Source organism: Antechinus flavipes, chromosome 1 (genome assembly GCF_016432865.1).
Source record: "Antechinus flavipes isolate AdamAnt ecotype Samford, QLD, Australia chromosome 1, AdamAnt_v2, whole genome shotgun sequence".
Taxonomy (NCBI): domain Eukaryota; kingdom Metazoa; phylum Chordata; class Mammalia; order Dasyuromorphia; family Dasyuridae; genus Antechinus; species Antechinus flavipes.
This window is the reverse complement of record NC_067398.1, coordinates 663,264,935-663,286,828: the sequence shown is the minus strand read 5'-3', so window position 1 is coordinate 663,286,828 and position 21,894 is coordinate 663,264,935. Positions and strand designations below refer to the sequence as shown.

Genomic DNA, 21,894 nt, shown 5'->3' with positions numbered 1-21,894 from the left:
AAATCTAAATATATAATCTTAAAATTGGAATTGAGGCAGCTTTTTCCTGTGTCCACTTACTCAATAAAACTCTGGTCACTTGCTGCTTAGACTATCACACTTAAGAGAGACAACAGGGTATAACTTTTTTTAAAAAATCTTTTTTTCCCTATTATATGTAGAAACAATTTTTAAAATTCATTTTTTTAAAATTTTGAATTCCAAATTTTCTCCTCCCTCTTCCTTTATTCCTCTTTCATGAGAAGGCAAACAATTTGAAATACATGTGCAATTATGCAAAGCATACTTCCATATTATTCATGTTGGGAAGACACCTTCCCAATAAAATCACCAAGAAAAATTAAGTTGTTTTTTTTTTTTTTTTAAGTATGCTCCAATCTTCATTCAGACTCTATCAGTTCTTTCTCTGTAGGTAGATAATATTTTTCATCATGGGTCCTTCAGAATTATATTGTCCCACTATTTGTTTTCCAGTCATCTCAGTGACTAGTGCCTTCCCCTCCAAGTCCCCTTCTATTTATCTATATATAGTGTACATATATATTTATTTACATGTTTTCTCTTCCATTAGAACATATTTATGTATATATTCAGAATTGACAATTGGTAAACCATTTACAGTTGATCATTGTACGATATTGTTGTTACAATGTTCTCCTGTTTCTGCTCAGTTCACTTTGTATCAATTCATGTAATTCTTGCCAAATATTTTCAAAAGCAGCCCATTCTTCATTTCTTATAGCACAATAGTATTATGTTACAATTGTATACCACAACTTGTTTATCCATTTTCCAACTGATGGGCATGTCCTCAATTTCCAAGTCTTTGTTACCATAAGTAGAGGTGCTATAAATATATTTGTAAATACAGGTCTTTTTTCCTTTTAAAAAAATTTTCTTTGGGATACAGATCTAGTAATGGTATTGCTGAGTGAAAGAATATGCACAGTTTTATGGCCTTTTATCTATAAAAATTATAAATAGCTCCCCAGAATGATTAGATCAGTTCACAACTCTACCAACAGTGCATCAGTGTCCAAATTTTCCCACATCTCCTCCAACATTTGTGATTTTCCTTTTCTGTCATGTTAGCCAGCCTGTTAGATATTGTTTTCAGAAGACAAGCATAGAAGTAGATCCAACACAACACTCTGGGTGTAATCTGAACAGGGAATAATAGAGTGGGATTATCAGTTTCCTTGCTCTAAAGATTATGCTTCTATCCATGTTGCTAGTCATATTCTTAACTTATTTATAAGAAGTGCTAGAGCTAGCCTATATCAGCTTTGAGAGCCAACCATTAAATTTTCTGTGAACAGTTATACCTTGGAAATCAACAAATGCTACAAATCAGGTTTGAGTTGTTTTATTGGTTGTCACTATAGACTAAAGAAAATAATGAAGAAAAATGTTCGTAATGCAGAAAACTTTAAAATGTCTCAAATGAATAGCGTTTTCTCTCAAGAAATCTAGCTGTTAAATATTTTCTAGTATATCCCTGTTCACATTCAGCCTGTGGTCCACCAAAACTTCCAAATTACCATAGATATATTTCTCAATCCTGAATTTGTGTAGTTGGTCTTTTGAACCCAAGTGCTGAACTTTACATTTATCCTAGTAAAGTTTTATATTGTGGAACTAGTCCATTATTCTTGATTGTTTAAATACTTTAAAACTGTCATTCAAGTTGCTCTTCATTTTGTTTCATCTCCAAATTTTGATAAGCATGCCATAGAATAATAGATTTAGACTTAGAAAGGATTTTAGGGGACCATGGGATCAGGGAGTTAGAAGATATAGAATTGGGGTGAACTTCAAAGATCACTAAATCCAACACCTTCACTTTACAAATGATAAAATTGATTCTCAGAGATGTTAAGTGGTTTGCTCAGATCACACAGATTATAAGTATTTGGCATAGAATCCAAACTCAGGTTAGCTTATCAGTAGCAAGCACTTACTATATGTCAGGCACCCTACTAAACACTGGGGATATTAAGAAAAACAAAAAGATGGTCCCCATTTTCAATAAAGAACATTCTAATAAAAAAATGCAAAAAAAAAAAAAAAACAACCTCACTTCATACATGTAAGACAGAATAAATAAAATATAATCTCAAGGGGAAGAGACCAGCAAAGGGTAAGGGGGAGATGGAAGAGGATAATGGAAAAGGCCTGCTGAAGAAGTTAAGATTTGAGCAGAGTATTGATGAAAACCAGGGAAACTAGAGGTGGAGACAAGAAGGGAGAGAAGAATCTTAGCCATGGGATATAGATAGTGAAAAGGCAGAGATTCAGGAAAGAGAGTGTCTTGTGCAAAAAATAATAAGTCCAATTATGTTGGATCTCAGAGTGAGTAGAGCAAAGTAAGATGTAAGAAGACCAAAAAGGTAAGATAGGAAAGGGCCAGGTTGTGAAGGTCTTTGAATGCCAAATAGAGGATATTCTATTTGATTCTTAAAATAAAAGGGAGCTATAGGAATTCAGTAAATAGAAGGCTGACATGATTAGAACTACATCATAGAAAAATTCTTTTGGGCAGAAGGATATTGCAATAGTCTGTGTGCAAGATGATGAGAGCCTACACCAAGATGGTGGCTCTGAGTGGAGAGAAGGGTTCATATATGAAAAATGTTATGAAGGTAGCAACAACAAGCCTTGGCAACAGATGGGATATGTAGAGTAAGTGGGAAAGAAGAATCAAAGATGACTCCTTGGAAGCTTGGGAAACTGGAAAGATGGTGGTGGCCCCATTAGTAATGGAGAAATGCAGAGGGAAGAAGTAGGATTTGAAAGGAAAAGATGATGACTTCTGTTTGGGACATGTTGAGTTTGAGATGACTATAAGACATCCAGTTTAAGATGTCCAGAAGGTAATTAGTTGTTGATATGAGACTAGAGATTGGGAGAGAAGTTAGGACTAGATATATAGGTCTGGAACGATCTGCACTGGGGCAACATGGAACAATGGATAGCATTCAAGCCTGGAGTTAGGAAAATCTGAATTACAATCCAGCTTCAAACATTTACTAGCTGTATGACTCTGGGCAAATCTCTTAATCCTGTTTTCCTCAATTTCCTCATATGTAAAATGAACTAGAGAAGGAAATGAGAACTCACTCCAGTATCTTTGCCAAGAAAATCCTAAAAGGGGTCATGAAGAGGCAGACGACTGAAAACCAACAATAACATCAAAATCATCCACATAGAGATAATTGAACCTATTGGTGCTAATCAGATCTTCCTAATTCAAAGTCCACTGTTCCATCCACTGTACACACTATCTATATTTTGTTCTAGGTCATTGATAAAATTGTTAAACAACACAAGACCAAGGACAGATCCCTAGGGCATGCTACTTCCAGGCCTTCCTCCAAGCTGATATCGACACTTAATTGCCATTCTTTTAGTCCAGCCATTTAATCACTTCTGAATCAATCTAATTATATTACTACTCAGGCCATATCTCTCCTTGTCTATGTATACAGCATTTGGCAGTCCAATACAATACTTTGCTGAAATCTAGGTATAACATACCCCTGGCCTGGTCTATCTGATGACATTTTAGCTCCTAGTGATGACTGCTTCCCTTTCTAAACACTCACAAACCATCCCTTTAATACATTTTAGAGTTTTTCCAGGTATTGAAGTCAAGTTCACTGGCTAATAGTTCAAAACTGTTCTGTTAAAGAAAGAGGGGAGTCTTGCTCATTTCTCTCCTTCAGCTATGTGGAAAGAGTTTTGGGTCTAGAATCAGAAAGAACTGAATTCAAATTCAACTTCAGACTTGCTCTCTTTGTCACTTAATCTCTGCTGAAGTTTTTTCAACTGTAAAATGGGATCATAAGAACACTTACCTCATAGGATTGTTATAAAGATCAACTGAGATAATATCTGTACAGCACTTAGCACATAGTAGGTGCTTAATATAGAAGCTTATTCCCCTTATTTTCTTCCCTTCCATTCTTCATAGTATTTTAAAGGTCACTAATAGCAGATCAGCAATCCTATCTCTCAGTTCTTTGAGCATATAGTTTATTCATGCCTGATTATTTGAAATCAATGAGGGCAACTATGTGTTTCACTTATCATTTCCTCGCTTTGTTGAATTTCATCTGTGTTAACTATGTTTGTGCTTTTTCCTTCTGAGTCCAAAGATCATTCTTCTTGGGAATTGGATTGGAACCATAGCTTAGTTCTTGTGACTTTGGGCAATTTGTTACTCTTAGTATGCCTCAATTATTTCACCTGGAAAATAATACTTTACCTACCTCACCATAGGTTGTTGTGGGAAAAGCATTTGGCAAACTTTAGGTTACCATAGACAAAATAATAATGGTGGTGATGGTTGGTGATGTTAGTTATTATTGTTCTCTTCCAACGTTGTTTTGAGAATCAAATTAGAGAATGTGTGGAAAGGTGCTTTGTTTATTTTAAATCTATAAATTGAACCATTAGCCAAAAGCTCAAAATCTAGTTGGGAGGATAAAAAGCATATTTATCAGTAACTGTAACCCAAGCCAGAATGTGATGGGTACATAACAGAGGGACAGCCAGTTCTTTGGGAATTCAAAAATTCAAGAATGAGAAGGCTTTGTGGAGAACATCCAGTCCAACCCTGCCCCAAAGTATGAGTTCTACATATCCCAGTCATTATATGAACTCACACCTCTCCTGCACACCTCTACTGGTGGAAGCTCACCATGTTCTTAGTCCACCTCTTACCACTGTTGGACAACTCTCATGGTTAGGAGGTTCCTCCTTATAAGGATTGAAATCTGCCTTGCTATACTTGCCACCCATTGCTCCTGGTTCTGTCCTCAGAGGTCAAGTAGAATAACCCTAATCCCTCTTTCTCATGACTTCCCCTCAATACAGAAGAGAAGGACCGCCAGATAATCCCCTCCCAATTCTCCAAGTTACCCTCCATAAGAGAGGAAAGAATGTAGGCTGAGGACAAGCTTCATGAAGCAGGTACCATTTGAGTTGGATCTTCAAGGACAAGGAAAACAAATAGAAATCAGACTCACAGAAAGTGAGAACTAGCAAAGATTTTAGAAATAGTAGATCCCTCCATTTTACTATTGAGAAAATTGAATTTCAGAGTATGGAAGTGACTTGACCAAGATAAATAATTAGAAAGTGGCAGAGCCTGGATTCAAACAAAGTCTACTGCTCCAAATGGAGTGCTAGTTCCATCATATTACAGATCCCTGGAGGGTAAGGAAAGGGGCTAGTGGTAGAGAGGATGAGGAAATCTAGGGGAAGGGAACAATTGGGCCAAAGATCCTGAGGCAGGAAGGCATTGGACACCTTTGAGAACAGGTCCCTGAGATAAGGTTGGAGTGTTGTGTGGACATGTGTGCAGAAAATGATGTGCTTTGTCCCCAAGACCTCATATACCTTATAGAATAGGGTTGTAGCCTCTGGCCCACCTAGGAAACAGGGAATGGTCTCTCTCCCAACAATATTGACCCTTTTCCCCATCTAGATTCCTTGGTGTTAGAGCAGGGAAGAAGGCTGAGAAAAAGGAAGTAGATCTGGGACTCTAATCCAAGCTGCTCTAGAAACCGATAATGCTGAGCTCAGCGTCTGCTCATGGCCCAAAGAGGCTGATTATTTTTAGATAAGATGAAGGCAAGGGGATCACTGTGTGTGTGTGTGTGTGTGTGTGTGTGTGTGTGTGTGTGTGTATGCTGCTGAGAAGAGCTGGGACAGGCAGTAGTTGAAGGGAGGAGGGCAGACCCCAGCAAGGATCTCCTGCCTTGTGCTGCAATGAGAAGGGACCCTTATGGATCATGGTGCAAGGTGTGCATCCTGGACTAGCTCCAGATGCAGACAGTTGACTTTTGCGGGACAGGGTGGGATGGAGGCTTAAGGAGTGCCCATCATCCCCTGCTTGGATGGAATGGAGGTTCTGTAAGGAGTTACCCTGTGGCTGAGCAAGGCTAGGGAGAAGAGGGAACAAAGAAGATGGCCTTGGGCCCTTGCATTGGCACATCTGTAGCTTTCTGGCAGATGAGAGCACAAGGAATAGGTGGAAGGTTAGAGCAAGAGAAGGCTGATGTCCTATCGGGCATCAGGGACCTATCTAACTCACTGACTCATGAACTGTCAAACTTGAAGGCTCCTAGAAGGTTGGAACTAGAAAGGACTTAAAATATAGAATGTAAAGAACTGGATTAGAATCATGGAATTTCTTAATTGAAAGACTTGCTGGCTGTTATCTAGTCCAACCCTCTCATTTTAGCATCTGAGGTTCAAATGGGGAAGTAACTTGCCTAAAAGGATTAATAGCTGAGCTGGGTCTAAATCCTCGATCTTCAGGATACTTAATGCTCTTTTCATTCTCTTTCCCATGGACTGGAAGGGACTTTAGTGACTGCTTCTGATTCTTCCTACAATTATGCATTATTCAGTTCCTTAGAAAGTGTAAGGAAACCTAGGTTCCAATTCTGCCAGTAATTCTTGGCATGTTTCTGGGTCTCAGTTTCCTCAAATATAAATCATGGAAATTGAACTAGCTGTCCTCCAAAGTCTCTTCCACTTTTGACTTTCTTTATCCTCTTGTTTTGTCCAACCTAGTCACGTTACATGTGCACATGCCTCTGTGCCCCGGCCCAAGTGTGTTCTGTGTGCATGTGAATTTATCCATATATTCTATGTACTAAATGTAGGGGCAGGCACTCCCAAATATGTGCCCACAAGCCCCTAACAAATCAGCCAAACAGGTGGATTTCTTAATCTCTTGGCTCCAGTTTGTTCATCTGTAAAATGGGAATAATAATAAATTCTGCAGCATTTAACCTCACAGGGTTGTTGTGAAGAACAAATGAGATCATGCATATAAAACACTGTGCAAACTTTGCAGCATTTCATCAGTTATTGTTATTGCCCTGAGAAATACACAGTTGATGCTTGGACCAGAGAGCCAGGGGAGAGGAGAATGACTCAGAGCTTCCTTCCTGTCCATGTGTACATGTGTACGCTCCATCCCACCCCTCCTGCCCCAGCTGCTGGTGCTTCCCTGCTGAACTTACCTTGTATTTATTTGGCATATTTTGAACATACTTTTAGAAGGTATCCCAAAAAGTCTTAGTGCTGTTTCAAGATTGAATTAAAAGTAAGCTTTAATTTAAAGCTTATAACGGAACTAAGACTTTTGAGATACATTCAGGGCATGGATGCCTGTAGTTTTCCTCAATATGATTACTAGTTATTTTTGCTTTTGTATTCTCAGCACAGTAATTGTAGGTTCTTAATAAGGGCTTATCGTTTGGCTGACTGATCAATCACCACCTTTTTTCTCCCCTATCCTAGCAAAGGTCAGGCATTTTGGGGGGAGAAGGCTTAATTTGGGGTCATGTGGTACAGTGGAATGAGTGCCAGATTTGTAGTCAAAAGACCTGGGTTTAAATGCATGCTCTGCCACTCTCTAGTTGTGTGAACTTGGGCAAGCTCCTTCATTTCTCTGGGCCTCAGTTTCCAAATCTGTAAAATGGGGACTGAGGTACTTGGCAAAAACCACCCCGAAAGGTGACTGGAAGAAACGCTCTCTATAAAGTTCCCAGCACTAAAAAAGATGGGGTTGTTTTGATTCCTGGCGTCCTGCAGAGCCCAGGAACCCTCTGGGTGGAAGAAAGCAGGAGGAGGATAGCAGAAAAGGGAGGAGGCTCAGCCTAAGCCAGGCCCGGTTAAAGGCGCCACTGGGCCGGAGGTCGGGAGCTTCCTTGATTCCGGGCAGCCGGCAGGCGGGTGCTGGGGAGGTGAGGGAGCCCATTTATCACCGTCTGGGCGGGAGAGGGAGCTCTGGCGGGTGGGCAGAGGCCGCCGAGACTGTCCATTAACTCAGCAAATCAGATTACGTCAGGGAGCCATTAGTGTAAGGCTGTCACCATGGCAACGGGCCCAGCACTCCGACCCTGCCTGGTCACCAGCTATTAACTTTTTAACCATCTGTGGTAGGGGATGGCCTTTCCCCATCGCCCACCCCCCACGTCCAAGGCCGCCGTGCCAACTCTGTCCCAGATGGGGGCCAGGCACCCCACCTTCCCACCTGCTCCTTTCTGGCAGCTGGAATGGAGCAGGATCCCCTCCAGAAGCCAAGACCGTTAGGACATCCTCCCGGGGGAAAGAGAGAGGTGACCTGGCAGAGGATCAGCCAGAGCAAGAGAGGCAAGCTGGGAATGCCCACAGGATGCTCAGCTGGGAGCAGAGGGCACTGAGCTTGGAACCAGGAGGACAACTCCCGCCTCAGCCCCTTACTAGTCTGGCCAAGCCTCCTATCTTCTCTCTGATTGAGTTTCCTCATCTATAAAATAAGAGGTTGGGACTCTTGGGTCTACATCTAGGATTGGAGCCCAGGAGGCTGGCACCTCAGCTACTCTAGGGGAATAGGGGCAGGTATGTGGGCAGCTTTGGGGGCAGCTGGAAAAGATCTGCTAGAAAGGCTCTAGACTGGAAGTCAGGAGATCAGGGTTTCACTTTCTGTTCTCTCATTTACTATATGCGTGACTGTGGGGAGTCACATGATCCAAACCTCAGTTTCTTCATCTACATACAAATAAATGAAGGATCTGTGATTTTAGCAGTGAGTGGAAACTCTTAGAGTGAGAGGTCCCTCCACCAAAGCAAATCAAAACCAGTAAATGATTTCATGAATAAGTTTGGAAAGTTGTCTGAGTCATAGTGGTTCAGTGATTTGCCTGGGGTCATACAGCCACTGAAAGTTAAGATTTGAATGCAGGTCTTCCTAATTCTAAATCCAGAATTCTGTCCATTAATATCTTTTTTCCTCATCTATAACACAGACATCCCAATTTCATAGACTTATTTGAAATACCTAGTTTGAAAGATTATTGTGGTGGGTCAAACAAGATAATGTGTATGAAAGTGCTTTCAAAATTTATGGGCTAAAAATGTGACTTTATTATTTTTATTCCTTGTGGCAAACATGGAAGAAAGGGAGTATTCAATGCCATGTCTTTCTTGTCTCATTTCAGACTCAGAGCAGAGCGGCAGCCCCCGGGCAGGAATGGGCTCTGACCAAGAAGACAGCAAGCCCATCACACTGGGTAAGTGGAGAAAATAGGACTTTAGAGACAGGGAGAGAGTGAGACTCCTGCTGTAAGTAACCTTAGGCATGGCATTTGCTAACTCTGAGCCTCAATTTCCTAGGTAATTTTTAAGGACCCTTCTAACCTAGGATGTATTAGAAGAGCATAACACTGGGAATCAGAGGACCTGGATTTTCCAGTTTTGCTGTTTACTGCCTGTGTAACTTTGGGCAAACCACTGTACCTCTTGATGCCTCAGTTTCCTCTGTAAAATCTTTAGGGTCCCCTCTAGTTCTATCTCTATGATCCTGTAATGATAAAAATATCTCTAAGAGGCCCGATTCCTTGTATCTTTCCTTCCGAATCTCAGGGATCTGAACCTGGCTAGCCCCAACCTTCCACCCTAGGTTAGTGATGGAGTCTGGGTCTTTCTGTCTTGCTATTTAGAGAGTCATTTATTAGACCTTTACCCCTGCCCTCAGGATGCAGACAGGGATTATTGTACAATACAGTATATGATCAAAGGTAAGACGGAGATTGCTCAAGTAAAGGTGGGAAGTTGAGTGGCAGGTTCATTAATGTTTAGCTTTCCAGACACTGGCTACGACTCTAGGTGGCCATATGACCCAGCGGTTAGCAAGGAGCTTGGCGGAGGCCTTGTGGTTGGAGCTTCCAGGGCCCCAGTCCTCCCCTGTCCCCCCAATCACCCACCATATCCTCTGCCAGCGAGAGCCCACAAATCCCAAACCACTACACTTCTGGTTCATAAATATTCGAGCTGGAAGGAACCTTAAAAATCACTTAGTACAACCGCCCTCGTTTGACAGGAGAGGAAACAGCCCCACAGAAAGGAAGTGAGATGCCAAAGTGGCACAGGTAGGCATGTGGCTGGCCGGCCGGGATGCTGACTCCCAAGGCCAGTGCGGACTTCTCTACTCCCATTTTGTCCAGTCCACAAAGAAACTCCCCTTGGACTCGGCCTGGCAGGCAGAGGAAGTCAAGTCCCAGCCCCTCCCTCCCCAGCCAGGGAGTCCCCCAGAGAGAGCCTGTCCACTGCAGAAACAGGAAATCCTGGGCCAGGGAGAGGCCGAAGCAGAGGAAGGAGGGAGGGAGGCGGAGGCAGCAAGAGGGGAAGTGCTTTGGTTGCAGTGGGACAGCTGGGGACAGGCTGCCAAGAGAAAACTGCTGGCAGGCCTGGCGGGGAGGAGAGGGCCGGTAGTCACTTCTCCCTCAGCCAGTTCCAGACCCAGTGCTCCTCACACACCCCTAGCCTATGTCCCCACTTGACCCCTTGCAGAGGGAGGACATCCCAGTCATACTGGCCCTGAGCAAGAGTGAAGGATCCCCTGGGTCCCAAGAGGGAACTGGAAACCAGGCCGTTCGGGATCGTGTGGAAGGGACTGGGGATGTTTAGCCTAGAGAGGAGAAGACTGAAGGAAGGATGCTGCTTTAACATATCCGAGGGCTGTTGTGTAGAATTATATTAGTTCTGGTTGGCCCCAGGGGGAGGAGCAATGAAGGGAAGTTGGAGACAGACTTAGGCTTTCTAGAAGAAAAGAAAACCAAACTTGCTAACAATTTGAGTGATCCAGCGGTAGTACAGACTGCCTTAAGAAGAAACCACGAATTCCACCCCCCCAACTCCCTCCCCCCCATCACTATTGTAGGTCTTCCAGCAGAGCTGGCTGACCACTTTAAGGCTGGGAGGGAATTGCCGAAGGGATTCCTGGTCAGGTTTATGGGCTGGACGAGATGGTCCCTAAGGCCCCTTCCGACTCTGAGTGAATGTATTGAGAGAAGAGAACATTCTAACACCCTCAAGTCCTGCCTTAGTTAATAAGGATTTACCCAAGTAGCTCAGGGATCTGCTCTGAGCAAGAGGCAGGAGACCTCAGCACTCAGCAGAACAGCCGGAGAGATCTTCTAAGTCCTGGATGTTAGTGCGAGTGGGACAAGCAGCAACCGGCCATACGGCAGATGGCCTTGCAGTCGCAAGCATTTCTTCACTTTCCTTACCTGGGAAATGGGAATAAGAATGGTAGTCACTGAGTGTTGAAAACTATCTTTGCATGCATTCTGAAAAATAAAAAGCTACAAAAGATCAATAAATAAAGCAAACAAACCAACAAAAATGTATAGTTTCCCACCTCCCAGGTTGTCTTGAAGATTAAATGAGATATAAGTGAAGTACCCTGCAAGCCTTAAGTAGGATATTAACACTAGCTGTTATTATTACAAAAGGAGCCCAGAGGGACAGTTAGGTGGTGCAGTGAATAGAGAATCAGCCCTAGAGACAAGAGGACTGGAGTTCAAATCCAACCGCAGACACTCACTAACTATATAACCCTAGGCAAGTTATTTAACCTGATTGGTTAAAAAAAAAAAAAAAAGGAGGGGAGGGGGTTCAGAGAAGGTAAAGACCACTGTTGGGCTTAAGGTAGTCAGAGAGATGAAAGTGGGACTTCTGAAGTATGGATGCAATTGAGAGAGATGGAAAGGAAGAGGGCATTCCAAGATTCAGATCAGGGTGTACTTTTGGAAGTCGGACCAAGCCTAGTATCTACTGGGTGGAGTAGATTGGAGGCTGAAGTTCTTGGCTCTGAGTTAGGAGGGGACCACAGGAATGGTGAGAAGAAGAACTGTTTTTGAGACATTCTGAAGGAAGAAATGAGAAGACAATTCCAAAATAGCATCTGAATAAAGGAAATGAAGAAAATCAAGGAAAAAGAAGCAAGGTCAGACTCAGTGGGTCAGAATGTCAGGTGCTTAGTATGTACTAAGTGTTGGGAATCCAAAAAAGGGCTAAAGCATGGGCCCTGCCCATAAGGACCTCAACCTTAAAATGGGGAGACCACCAGCAAACAATAATGTACACGAAAATGTATGTACACTAGCCATGGCTCAGGAATTTTCAGCCTCTCGGACCCTGGGAGAAGGATGTTTTCACTGGCAAGGATGGAGGAAATGAGAAGAATGTATTGTCAGAGAGGGTAATGATGTGACTTATATATACAGGACACAGTCCTGCAGAAATGTTTAAACATGGGATCAGGCTTTAAGAGAAACAAGAAGACCAGAGATGGAGTTTGGAGGTTAATTCAAAGAAGAGGAAGCTGAAGAGGAAAGTGGAGAAAGTCTTCCAGGGAAAGGAGCCTGGGAAAAGGGGGCAAGACTGACCATTCCTAAGGAGCTGAGGAAGGACATAGGACATTCTTAAGGAGCCTCTGGGATAGTCTAGGAGTGGAGATGTGACAGGGGGAAGGGGCCAGGCTCAATCTGGGAGGACTGAGAACAGACTGGCTCCAGGAGCACCATCCACAGGTGGTAATGGAGGTGCCCAGGATGCTATCTAAGGATGCTGGGACAAAACATAGATTTAGGGACTCAGGCAATTGCTGCCCCCTGGTGGGGAAAATTGGGGGGCAGGCCACACATGAGCATACACACACACACACACACACACACACACACACACACACACAAAATCTCCACCATCTCCCCTGACTATGGATGGCACTTGAGCCTTAGGCTCAACCACAGCTAATTGTTATGATGTGTTGCATCCCTACTGTACCCCCAAGGGAATTTGGAGGAATTGCTACATATACCCCCAATGTCCCTGGAAAAGTCAAGTCCTCTGCTGACCATGAGGGATAGGGTGGGATTGAAAGGGGAATCGATAAAAGGAGAAAAAAAGGAGGGCTCAAAACTGATTTAACTCGGCAGGCTCTGAGATGAGTCAAGTGCAGTAGTCTGGATCAAGTCCTTCATTTTTAGGGTCTTCATTTCCAGCCTGTAAGAATGGGTGAGAGTGAATCTTGTGAGGGGTGATACTGTTCTGGGAGTGACACATGAAGTAGGACCCAAGATCTTAACCCAGTGTCCAAGAGAGACAGCGTTAATCCGGAGGGAATGGCAGTTTTAATCCCAGGTCCACTACCGATTCTCTGTGTGACTCTGAACAACCTTTCATCTTTTCTGAGCCTCTTTCCAAATGTACATAATGAGAAGAGTCAGACAAGATTGTCTCTCAGGTGCCTTCTTGCTGTGACATTCTGTGTTCTAAGGTCCTTTCCAGCTCCTTTCTGGCCAAGGTACTAGGCCCTTCCTGCTGCAAGCAGGTGAATAAGATCACCACAAGTCTATTTTACTCCTGGGATTCTTTGAAAGATGAACAAAAGGGTGAACAGATAGATGCTGGAACAGGAAGCTTCTCATCCCACCCCAGCCCATATAATACCTTCCTCCTGCTGACCACCCATTGTCTCTCTTTTTTCACAGACACCACAGACTTCCAGGAAAGCTTTGTTACCTCTGGGGTCTTCAGTGTCACCGAGCTCATCCAAGTCTCCCGGAGTAAGTCATTGCCTGGTCCCCCAGGATCCATTTGTGCCCTGGCTCTAATCTAGCCCATGGGACTCCGTGAAGGGATGGGGTCTCAGGAAGGAGATGGGGTTGGGAAGGACTTTTTAGTGAGGATGACAGAGGGCTCACTGAGGCAGGTTTAGTGGGGTGGGGGCTGAATATTCTCAGAGAAGGAATGTGGGTACTTGGATCAGTGAAGGGATGGAGCTCAGTGAGTAGAGAGGGGTTTGGTGAGGGAGTGGGATTTGTCAAGGAATGAGGGTCCAATGAGAGTATAGGAGTTCAGCGAGAGGGATGGAAGTTTTAATAGAACAGGGGTTCAGTAAGAGTTCTGGTTGGCTGGATAAGAAAATAAGGTCTCAGTGAGAGGATGGGCAGGATAGAGGTTCAGTCAAGGCTATGTTGGGCTTACTGTGGAGATAGGGGTTATTGGAAACTCAACTAGTGATGGGAAGAAAAGTCTGGAGATGATGGGAGAAGGTGACACATACTGTAAGAATAGCCTTGGTCTGTTCATTGCTTGGCTCCCATTCCCTCTCAGATAAGTTCAAAGAGAGGAGACTGAGCCTTCTTCATTGAGCTGTGAGTTTAGCCCTTATTGAGAATGGAATCAGAGGCACATCTAGGTCCCTTTGGGTCCTTTGGGTCCTTTGGGTCACAGCCTCACCCACAAGGGCCAGGGAGCATCTTGAGTAGTGAACTAAAATAAAACTTACGCTGACAACAAAAATCCTTCCTTCCCCATGTCATTGCTTTCACTACTCTGCCCACTTGGCCACTTCCCCAAAGATGCCGTGTCTTTCCTGTCAGCTGCTTCCCTCTGCCCTGGCCTTGGGAAGCTCCTTCTGGCTGGTCTTCCCTTTCTATTATGTAGAGGCTTCCCCTCCTCCCCCGGCCCAGGGCTTCCCTGTTTCAAATCCTATTGATGTTGGGGGTAGTCCTGCTTTGAATGTGATCACTGCCCACTTCCCTCTTCCCTTTCCCAATGGCAATTGTCAGCCTGTCCTGCTGTCCCTCTCTAAATTAGAGTCTTGCTCCAACAAGTGCTGTCTACTAACCCAAAAATAGAAATATTTTCAGAGAATGTATCTCTAAACTGATGTTTCTATAGGCAATGGGGAGGCCACAGCATGGAGCAGAGACGGCACTACTCTAGGGAGCAAGAATTATGGGTTTTTAAGCCTGCCTCTGCTCCTAATTTACTGTAGGACCACTGGCAGTCATTTCCCTTTTCTCAGTTCATTTCCTCATCTGTAAAATGGGGAGATTTGACCAAATGATCTCAAAGATCCCTTCCAACTTGAAAGATGAAATGATTCCACTCGACTCTCCCATTTTGGAATTTGGGACAGTTCATTTAAACTTCAGTTTCCTTATTTGGATTAATGTGATCGGAGGCATCCTGTTTCCCAAGGAGCTTCCCTAGGAAAGGGCTACTAGCTGTGCTGCAGTATTTCACCTACACCTCTCTCTTTGTTGGTTTTTACAGCACCTGTGGTGACAGGCACGGGACCGAACTTCTCCCTGGGCGAGTTACAAGGGCACCTGGCCTATGACCTGAATCCTGCCAGCACAGGCATGAGAAGAACACTGCCCAGCACCTCCTCCAGTGGGTATGTTCCCACCTCAGGCACTTTGTCAGGGAGAAGCATTCCTGCCTAGCCAGCAGGCCAGGGAGAAACTCCATCACGGAAGGTGGCTGGGGCAGCACTCCACTTCCACTCAAGACCCCTGGGTTTGAATCCCAGCTTAGCCATTTGGTTCACCCTACATGTCACTTAAATTAACCACCATGAGTCACATCATCAGCTCTGTGAAAGGGCCATAATCCTGTGCTACCTATCTCACAGGGTCGTTGTAAGATCAGAGCAAGGAAATGTACACAAATGCTATGTACATAAGTGTGCCATCCCTTATCAGTATATAGTCATGTATACAGTCTTATCATCATCCTGGCTCTGACAGTATCTTTCCAGAGCCTCATTTTCCCATTTTTTGTAAAATAAGGAGATTGGACTAAAGGGTCTCCCTCATCCCTCCTCGCTCTGACTTTCCTTAATTCCCCAGTGTCCTGTATGCTATGTAAAGAGCCTGATATTGAGAATCAAGAATTCTGGCTTTTAGTACTGGCCACTTAGTACATGTGTAACTTTGGGTAAATTCATTCACTTTCCAAATTTCAGTTTATAGATGAATAATTTGGGAAAACATTCCTCTATTAAATGAGTATAATTCTTGTCCTTCCTCCTTCAAGGGGTCTGTTCTGTGGTTCAAATAAGGGACTAGATGGGAGAGTGATTGTGTAGATGTGAGGTGTTAAGTTATTATGACTTCAGGGGTCTGTGATTACAGATCTTGTTTTTATTGCTATTATTCTTCCACTGATCCCCTCCTCTAGGGTCTCATAACGGCACCTATCTCTCAAAGACTGTCAGTGGAGCATAAACTCCCCTGACAAGTCCTATCATGCTGGAAAGGCTTTGAGGATGCACCCAATCACAGACTATCTCTATGAGGGCCAATTTCATCAACAGAGAACCTCAATTCCTAATTAATGTCTTTTAATCATAGAAACTCATTAAACTGCTTGCTAAGGCCTGCAAAATGGCTCTAGTACTTTGTATCCATAGAAGGAAAGTCCATGACAAAATGTTGGTATCTTAAAGAACTGAAATTGAAACCCAGGATAACCCACAGCCAGTCTCCCCATTCTTCCTGCAGGAAGGTTATGTGGGTTCCTGAGCCTGCAGTCACACCATAACACATCCATGACATGAGATCCCAGAGCATCCACAGGCTCCCCACATATCCTAATCCCAAGAAGAGTCCGTTCTGTCCCAGTCATGCAGTAGAAAGAACGTGATATTGGTGTGAACAGCCCTTGGTGAAAATCCTGGCTCTGCCACCTAACATTTAGCCTCTGTGACCATCAAAAAACCACATGGTGCCCCTGGGCCTCAGTTTCCTGATGTGTAAAATGAAGGGCTGGATCGGATCGCCTCTAAGGTTTCTTCCAGCTACATATCTATAATTCAGTGGATCCTTCCAAAGCTTGCGCACAACCTAGGGGGCTTGCCTCAGCTCCAACCCCCAGGCCTTGGGCTAGGTTTGAAAAAGCCCTTGCTTGGAAAGGCCCAGCTGTTACTATCGATTCATGGTTGGGCTTAGACATGTCTCTTCCCTTCCCTAAGCCTCATAGGCTTCTCCATATGTAAGATGGAGGTGAGGCAGGTCCTTTCCTTCCCAGGCCTCAGTTTCCCCATATGTAAAATGTGGGGGAGGCAGGTCCTTTCCTTCCCAGGCCTCAGTTTCCCCTTATGTAAAATGTGGGGGAGGCAGGTCCTTTCCTTCCCAGGCCTCAGTTTCCCCATATGTAAAATGGAGGCGAGGAAGGTCCTTTCCTTCCCAGGCCTCAGTTTCCCCTTATGCAAAGTGTGGGGGAGGCAGGTCCTTTCCTTCCCAGGCCTCAGTTTCCCCTTATGTAAAATGTGGGGGAGGCAGGTCCTTTCCTTCCCAGGCCTCAGTTTCCCCTTATGTAAAATGTGGGGGAGGCAGGTCCTTTCCTTCCCAGGCCTCAGTTTCCCCTTATGTAAAATGTGGGGGAGGCAGGTCCTTTCCTTCCCAGGCCTCAGTTTCCCCTTATGTAAAATGTGGGGGAGGCAGGTCCTTTCCTTCCCAGGCCTCAGTTTCCCCATATGTAAAATGGAGGCGAGGAAGGTCCTTTCCTTCCCAGGCCTCAGTTTCCCCTTATGTAAAATGTGGGGGAGGCAGGTCCTTTCCTTCCCAGGGCTCAGTTTCCCCTTATGTAAAATGTGGGGGAGGCAGGTCCTTTCCTTCCCAGGCCTCAGTTTCCCCTTATGCAAAATGTGGGGGAGGCAGGTCTTTCCCTTCCGGAGCCTCTCTTTTCTCAGAGATAAAATGAAAAGGAGGCGCTTCCCTTCCCTTTGGGGACCTTTAGGTTTCCCAGATATAAAATATAGGGGAGACCAATCTTTTTCTCTCCCGGAGTCTATTTCCTCATACGTAAAATAGATAGGAGAGGGAGAAAGAGGAAGGTCTCTCCCCGTACTTGCAGGCGTTTCTCCATATGTAAAATATGGGTCGGGGAGAGAGATAAGGCTCTTCCATCTTCCCGGGCCTCAGTTTCCTCATCGATGTAGTTCTGGGTCCCCCCTTCCCCAGCTCTGCCATCCTAGGATAACATTCCAGGATTCCCATGATGCCCTTGTCAGAACCGGAAGTCCGGATCTCAATTAAACTAGCCTTGCCTTTCACCCCCGCCCCGCCCCCACCCCCGAAGCCCCCGCAATTTTACAGGTCAGGGGGGTAAAGACTTTTTTTTTCCTTCAAAGGAGCAAACGACACAAATCAGGCTCCCTGGAGGAAGACGTGGACACGAGCCCCGGCGGGGATTACTACACGTCACCCAACTCCCCGACGAGTAGCAGCCGCAACTGGACGGAGGACATGGAAGGGGGTAGGTGGGGCAGTGAGTCGCGGACTAGCGGAGCCTTCCCGAGCTTCCCGGCCGGCCGGACTACGTATCCCGATAGGCTGCGCGGCGCCGCCGCTTAGGAGGAGGCAGGAGAGGGCGCTGAGCCTCCTGGGATTGGTAGTCGCGGGAGAAGGCGTACGGGGGCGGGGTTTTGGAGAGCACTTGCTTCTGGGCATTGTAGTTTTAGGCATGCCGAGTTATGACAGTGCATCTCTAACTCCGCCTTCAGTTACGCCCTCCTATCCCAACCATTCATGCAGTTATCCCTCATTCCCCTTTTCGGTTCTGCGATTTTCCCGTCTTGCAAATTGTGCATTTCCCTAGTCTGGAATCCTTCCTCACGGCCGCCTCCAGGAATCCTTAGCTTCCTCCTCCGCAGGTTCCTCCTCCTTGGAGAAGTCTTCCATGAGTTCCACAACTTTGTCTCTGTTCTTTCTCTCTCTCCCTTCTGCCTCCCTTCTTCTGTTTTCTTTCCTTTCTCTTCCTCTCCCTCCTTATATTTACCTACCTGTATATATTTTGTCTTTCATCCTTCAAGCACTTTGAGAGCAGGAACTAATTTTATTTTGTCTTTGTATCATCCCCGAAGGGAAATCTGTTATATAATAGGAACTTTAAAATGTTTCCTGAATCCAATCCATCCTGCCTCGTTCTCTGCAGGGCCCACATAGCTGCCTTTATAGGTTCCTGCCATTCCTAAGTCACCCTCTCCCTGTTGGCCCCATCTCTGAATTCCCATTTCTCTATACCACATCTGTAAGGCTCCATCTCTGAAGCGGTAGCTCTGAGATTTTATCTCTGTCTCTCTGTAGGGTCTCATCACTTGGGCCTTCAACGGTTTCCCCATTTCTGTATATCCCCATCTCTGTTGGAACCATTTCTGTGTATCTGTAGAATCTTTTCCACTCAGGCTCTCTGCCATTTCTGTTGTCTCCCACATAGCATCATCAATGATGTCTGCTTCTGTAACGTCTCATCTCTGTAGTTCCATACCTGGGGGTCTCATTGACTTTTCATCTCTCATGGATCTCTCTCCTTATGTTCTCTGCCACTCCTTTAGATTTCCCAGGATTGCCTCTAGAGTCTTGGGTAGCGTGTTCCCTCAGTAGTCTTCCTACAGTGGTCATCCTGTCCAGTCTCTCCCTGGGGAAGAATTCCCTTTAGGATCCTCCAGAAGACAGTTATCCAACCATTAGAAGTTGGCCTAGATGACCTCCTCATTCCTTTCCAGTTCAGACCCTGTGGATCTAATTTGGTGAGGTCATTCCCTCCTCCTCCGGGAACAAGTTCATCACCTCCTCAGGCAATTGGGAAGTTCTTGCTCATGTTGTACAACCTTGGACCCACTCTGGGGATTCCAGTTGAGAACTGGAGCCTTTTTTTTTCTCTTCTTTTAAATTTAATCTGCATTATTAACATTTTCTTCATCAATTTGAGAACTGAAATCTGATCCTTCCCATCCTCCCTCCCCCTAATTCTGTTGTTTGCCAAGCAGAATACATCTTTTCCCCCTTTCCCAAGATAGACCTTCAGTTATTTGTAGGCAGTGAGGATATCTCCCCCACGGCACTTCTTTTCCAAGATAAACATTCCTGGTCCATCCAAGTAATTTTTGCATTTGATGGTGGTTAGCCCCCTCCTCATTCTGGTCAGTCTTCTCTGGACACCTACAAAGGATGTGGGCTTCTAGTTAGGCACTAGAAGTGACTACCACTGATACCAGGGCAATAGAATTCTCTAGATAAAGCCACCAATCTCATTAGTGCTGTTGGCCCAGATTAAATTTGTGGTCAAACATACCCTAAGGTGTTTACATAAACTACTGGTTAAGCCAGATACATCCTGCACTTGTGAAGTTGCCTTTTTTTTTTTTTTTTTAATTAATTTCATCAGAGTTGGAAGGGATTTTAGAGGGCTTCTGATACAACTCTCCTATCTTTCTGATGAGGAAATTAAGTCTCAGAAAATTGTTTTGTTCAAGAACCCATAGGACCCAGGGAGCCAGAGTTAGAAGGTCTTCTGACTCAGTCATTAAACTAGCATTTATGAAGTGCCCACTGTATGCTAGGCACTGTAATAAGCTCTAGGGACAAAAAAGGAGGCAAAAAGAAAAAGAAACCCAGCCCCAAACAGTATTTTTCCCAAGGAGCTCCTATCATAGTCTAATGGGGTATACAACGTGCAAACAACCCCGAATCCTTTTCTTTCCTCTAGACCACACTGGGATCTTAAATTTATCTCTGGTCAGTTTCAGAAACTTGTTGTTTTCAGCCTAGACTTTGACTCATATTTATCATGGTCAGTTTCACCTTGTTGGTTTCAGCCCAGAATCCCAGGGCACAGAGGAAATTGATCCTGTCATCTTTGACATTAGCATCCCTCCTAGCTTTATGTCATCTACAAACAGAACAGAGAAATCTTTCATGTCCTGTCAGATATTGAGAAAATAATGTAAAGAGTTGGGTACATTTGGTCAGAGAGCCTAAATGTGGATGATCACCAGTAAGATCCTGAGAAAAACCATATCATCTCTGTGAACTTCATTTCCCTCATCTGAAAAGTGGAGGCTTGTTATGTGCCCGATGTCCTTTGCAGACCCTACCACCTTTAAATCTGTTTTCACGGTCTGAACAAACACTCCAGGTCTGGAGCACTTCGACTTCCTGTGATCTGAATGGATGGATGCTGCCGGTCTTTCAAACCTGGTCTCTCCCAAGCTTAGTGCTATAATAATTTGTTGGGCAGGGGGAATAGAAATCCCATCCATCCTCCTCTTCCCCCTGCCGGCCCAGCCCCAGGGACTGGTAACCTTAGCTCCCCGTCCTCTCCCAATCAGCTCCCTCTGGAGTGTCTGAGATGATTGTGGCTGGATTGCTTTCTGCCGAGCTTTTCAGCCTTCCTGTCTAGACAGCTCCAACTAGCTGTTCATTAAGAAGGGGGGAGGAAGGGGCTTAAGTTAATTAAAGTGATACTTTCCCCTCCCCCCTCATGTGCTTGCTTGTCTCTAGCTTGTGATTTCCTTTCTCCCCTGGGAAGATTTCAGGCCTCCGAGTTTTATCTGTCCAGCTTCCCCTCCCCCAGCTCCTTTCCTCCCCAGGCTCTTTCATTTGAATCTTTTTTTTTTTTTTTTTTTTTTTTTTTTTTCCCTGTGACTGTCCCCTCCCCACTCCAAGCATATGAGGGAAATTGATACTGAGTCTGGGATTCCATTGTGTAGAAAGTCTCCTGCATGAGGGGTTTGGAGAACGGGATTCTAATCCTAATGTTTTGGACAATAGTGCCACTAAACTTCCTCTTTCAGGACCTTAGTTTCCCCATCTGTAAAACTAGGAAATTAAGAGAAAGAAACTAGATTGGTTCAAAGGACCCTTCTAGTTCTGATACATCTAAGCAATCCTCTAGCTCTAACAGGCACTGATTTTTACTTCTATATAGATTCATAGAGAGATTAGGTTGGTGCAATAGATGAGTATTGTCCTTGAAGGCAAAAAGATCTGAGTTCAAATTCTTTCCTACTCTATGTAAATCCTGCTTTATTAACTGGATGACTCTAGACAAATCATGACCTCTGGGAGCCTCAGGTTTCTTATCTATAAAGCATGGATAATAACCACTTTTTATAGGATTGTTATAAGGCTCAAATGAGATAGTTTATGTGAAGAAAGTATTTCATAAACCTTAGAGTCATAAAAACATGAACAATTAGATTCATGGTTTTATAGCTCAAAAGGACCTTAAAAGGCTTCTAGTCTAGTCCCCTTTTCTTCTAGATGAGCAAAGTGAGATCTAGCTTGAGTGACAAGTAGTAAGTGGGAGGAGTGGGACTTAAGCCCAGATTCACTATTCTTCCTCCCACACCATACTTCTTAGGCCTTAATTTCCCCATCTGTCAAATGTGCCTCCAACAGGAGACACTGAATCAGTTTTTTATTATTTGTTGAGTTGAATGAAAAGATAATTTCCCCCCTACAAACACAC

At 44.4% G+C, this 21,894-nt stretch overlaps 1 protein-coding gene across 5 annotated transcripts in view; it reads left to right on the top strand.

The window, feature by feature from the left end:
- Positions 1–21,894, top strand: part of NFIC (nuclear factor I C) — a 153,104-nt gene that overhangs the window by 97,124 nt on the left and 34,086 nt on the right. For all 5 annotated transcript variants that reach the window (XM_051971983.1, XM_051971982.1, XM_051971984.1 and 2 more), the window contains exons 3-6: positions 9,003–9,074; positions 13,338–13,412; positions 14,911–15,034; positions 17,774–17,898. In XM_051971983.1, the coding sequence (XP_051827943.1) occupies positions 9,003–9,074; positions 13,338–13,412; positions 14,911–15,034; positions 17,774–17,898 (396 nt within the window). The remainder of the gene's footprint in view (positions 1–9,002; positions 9,075–13,337; positions 13,413–14,910; positions 15,035–17,773; positions 17,899–21,894) is intronic.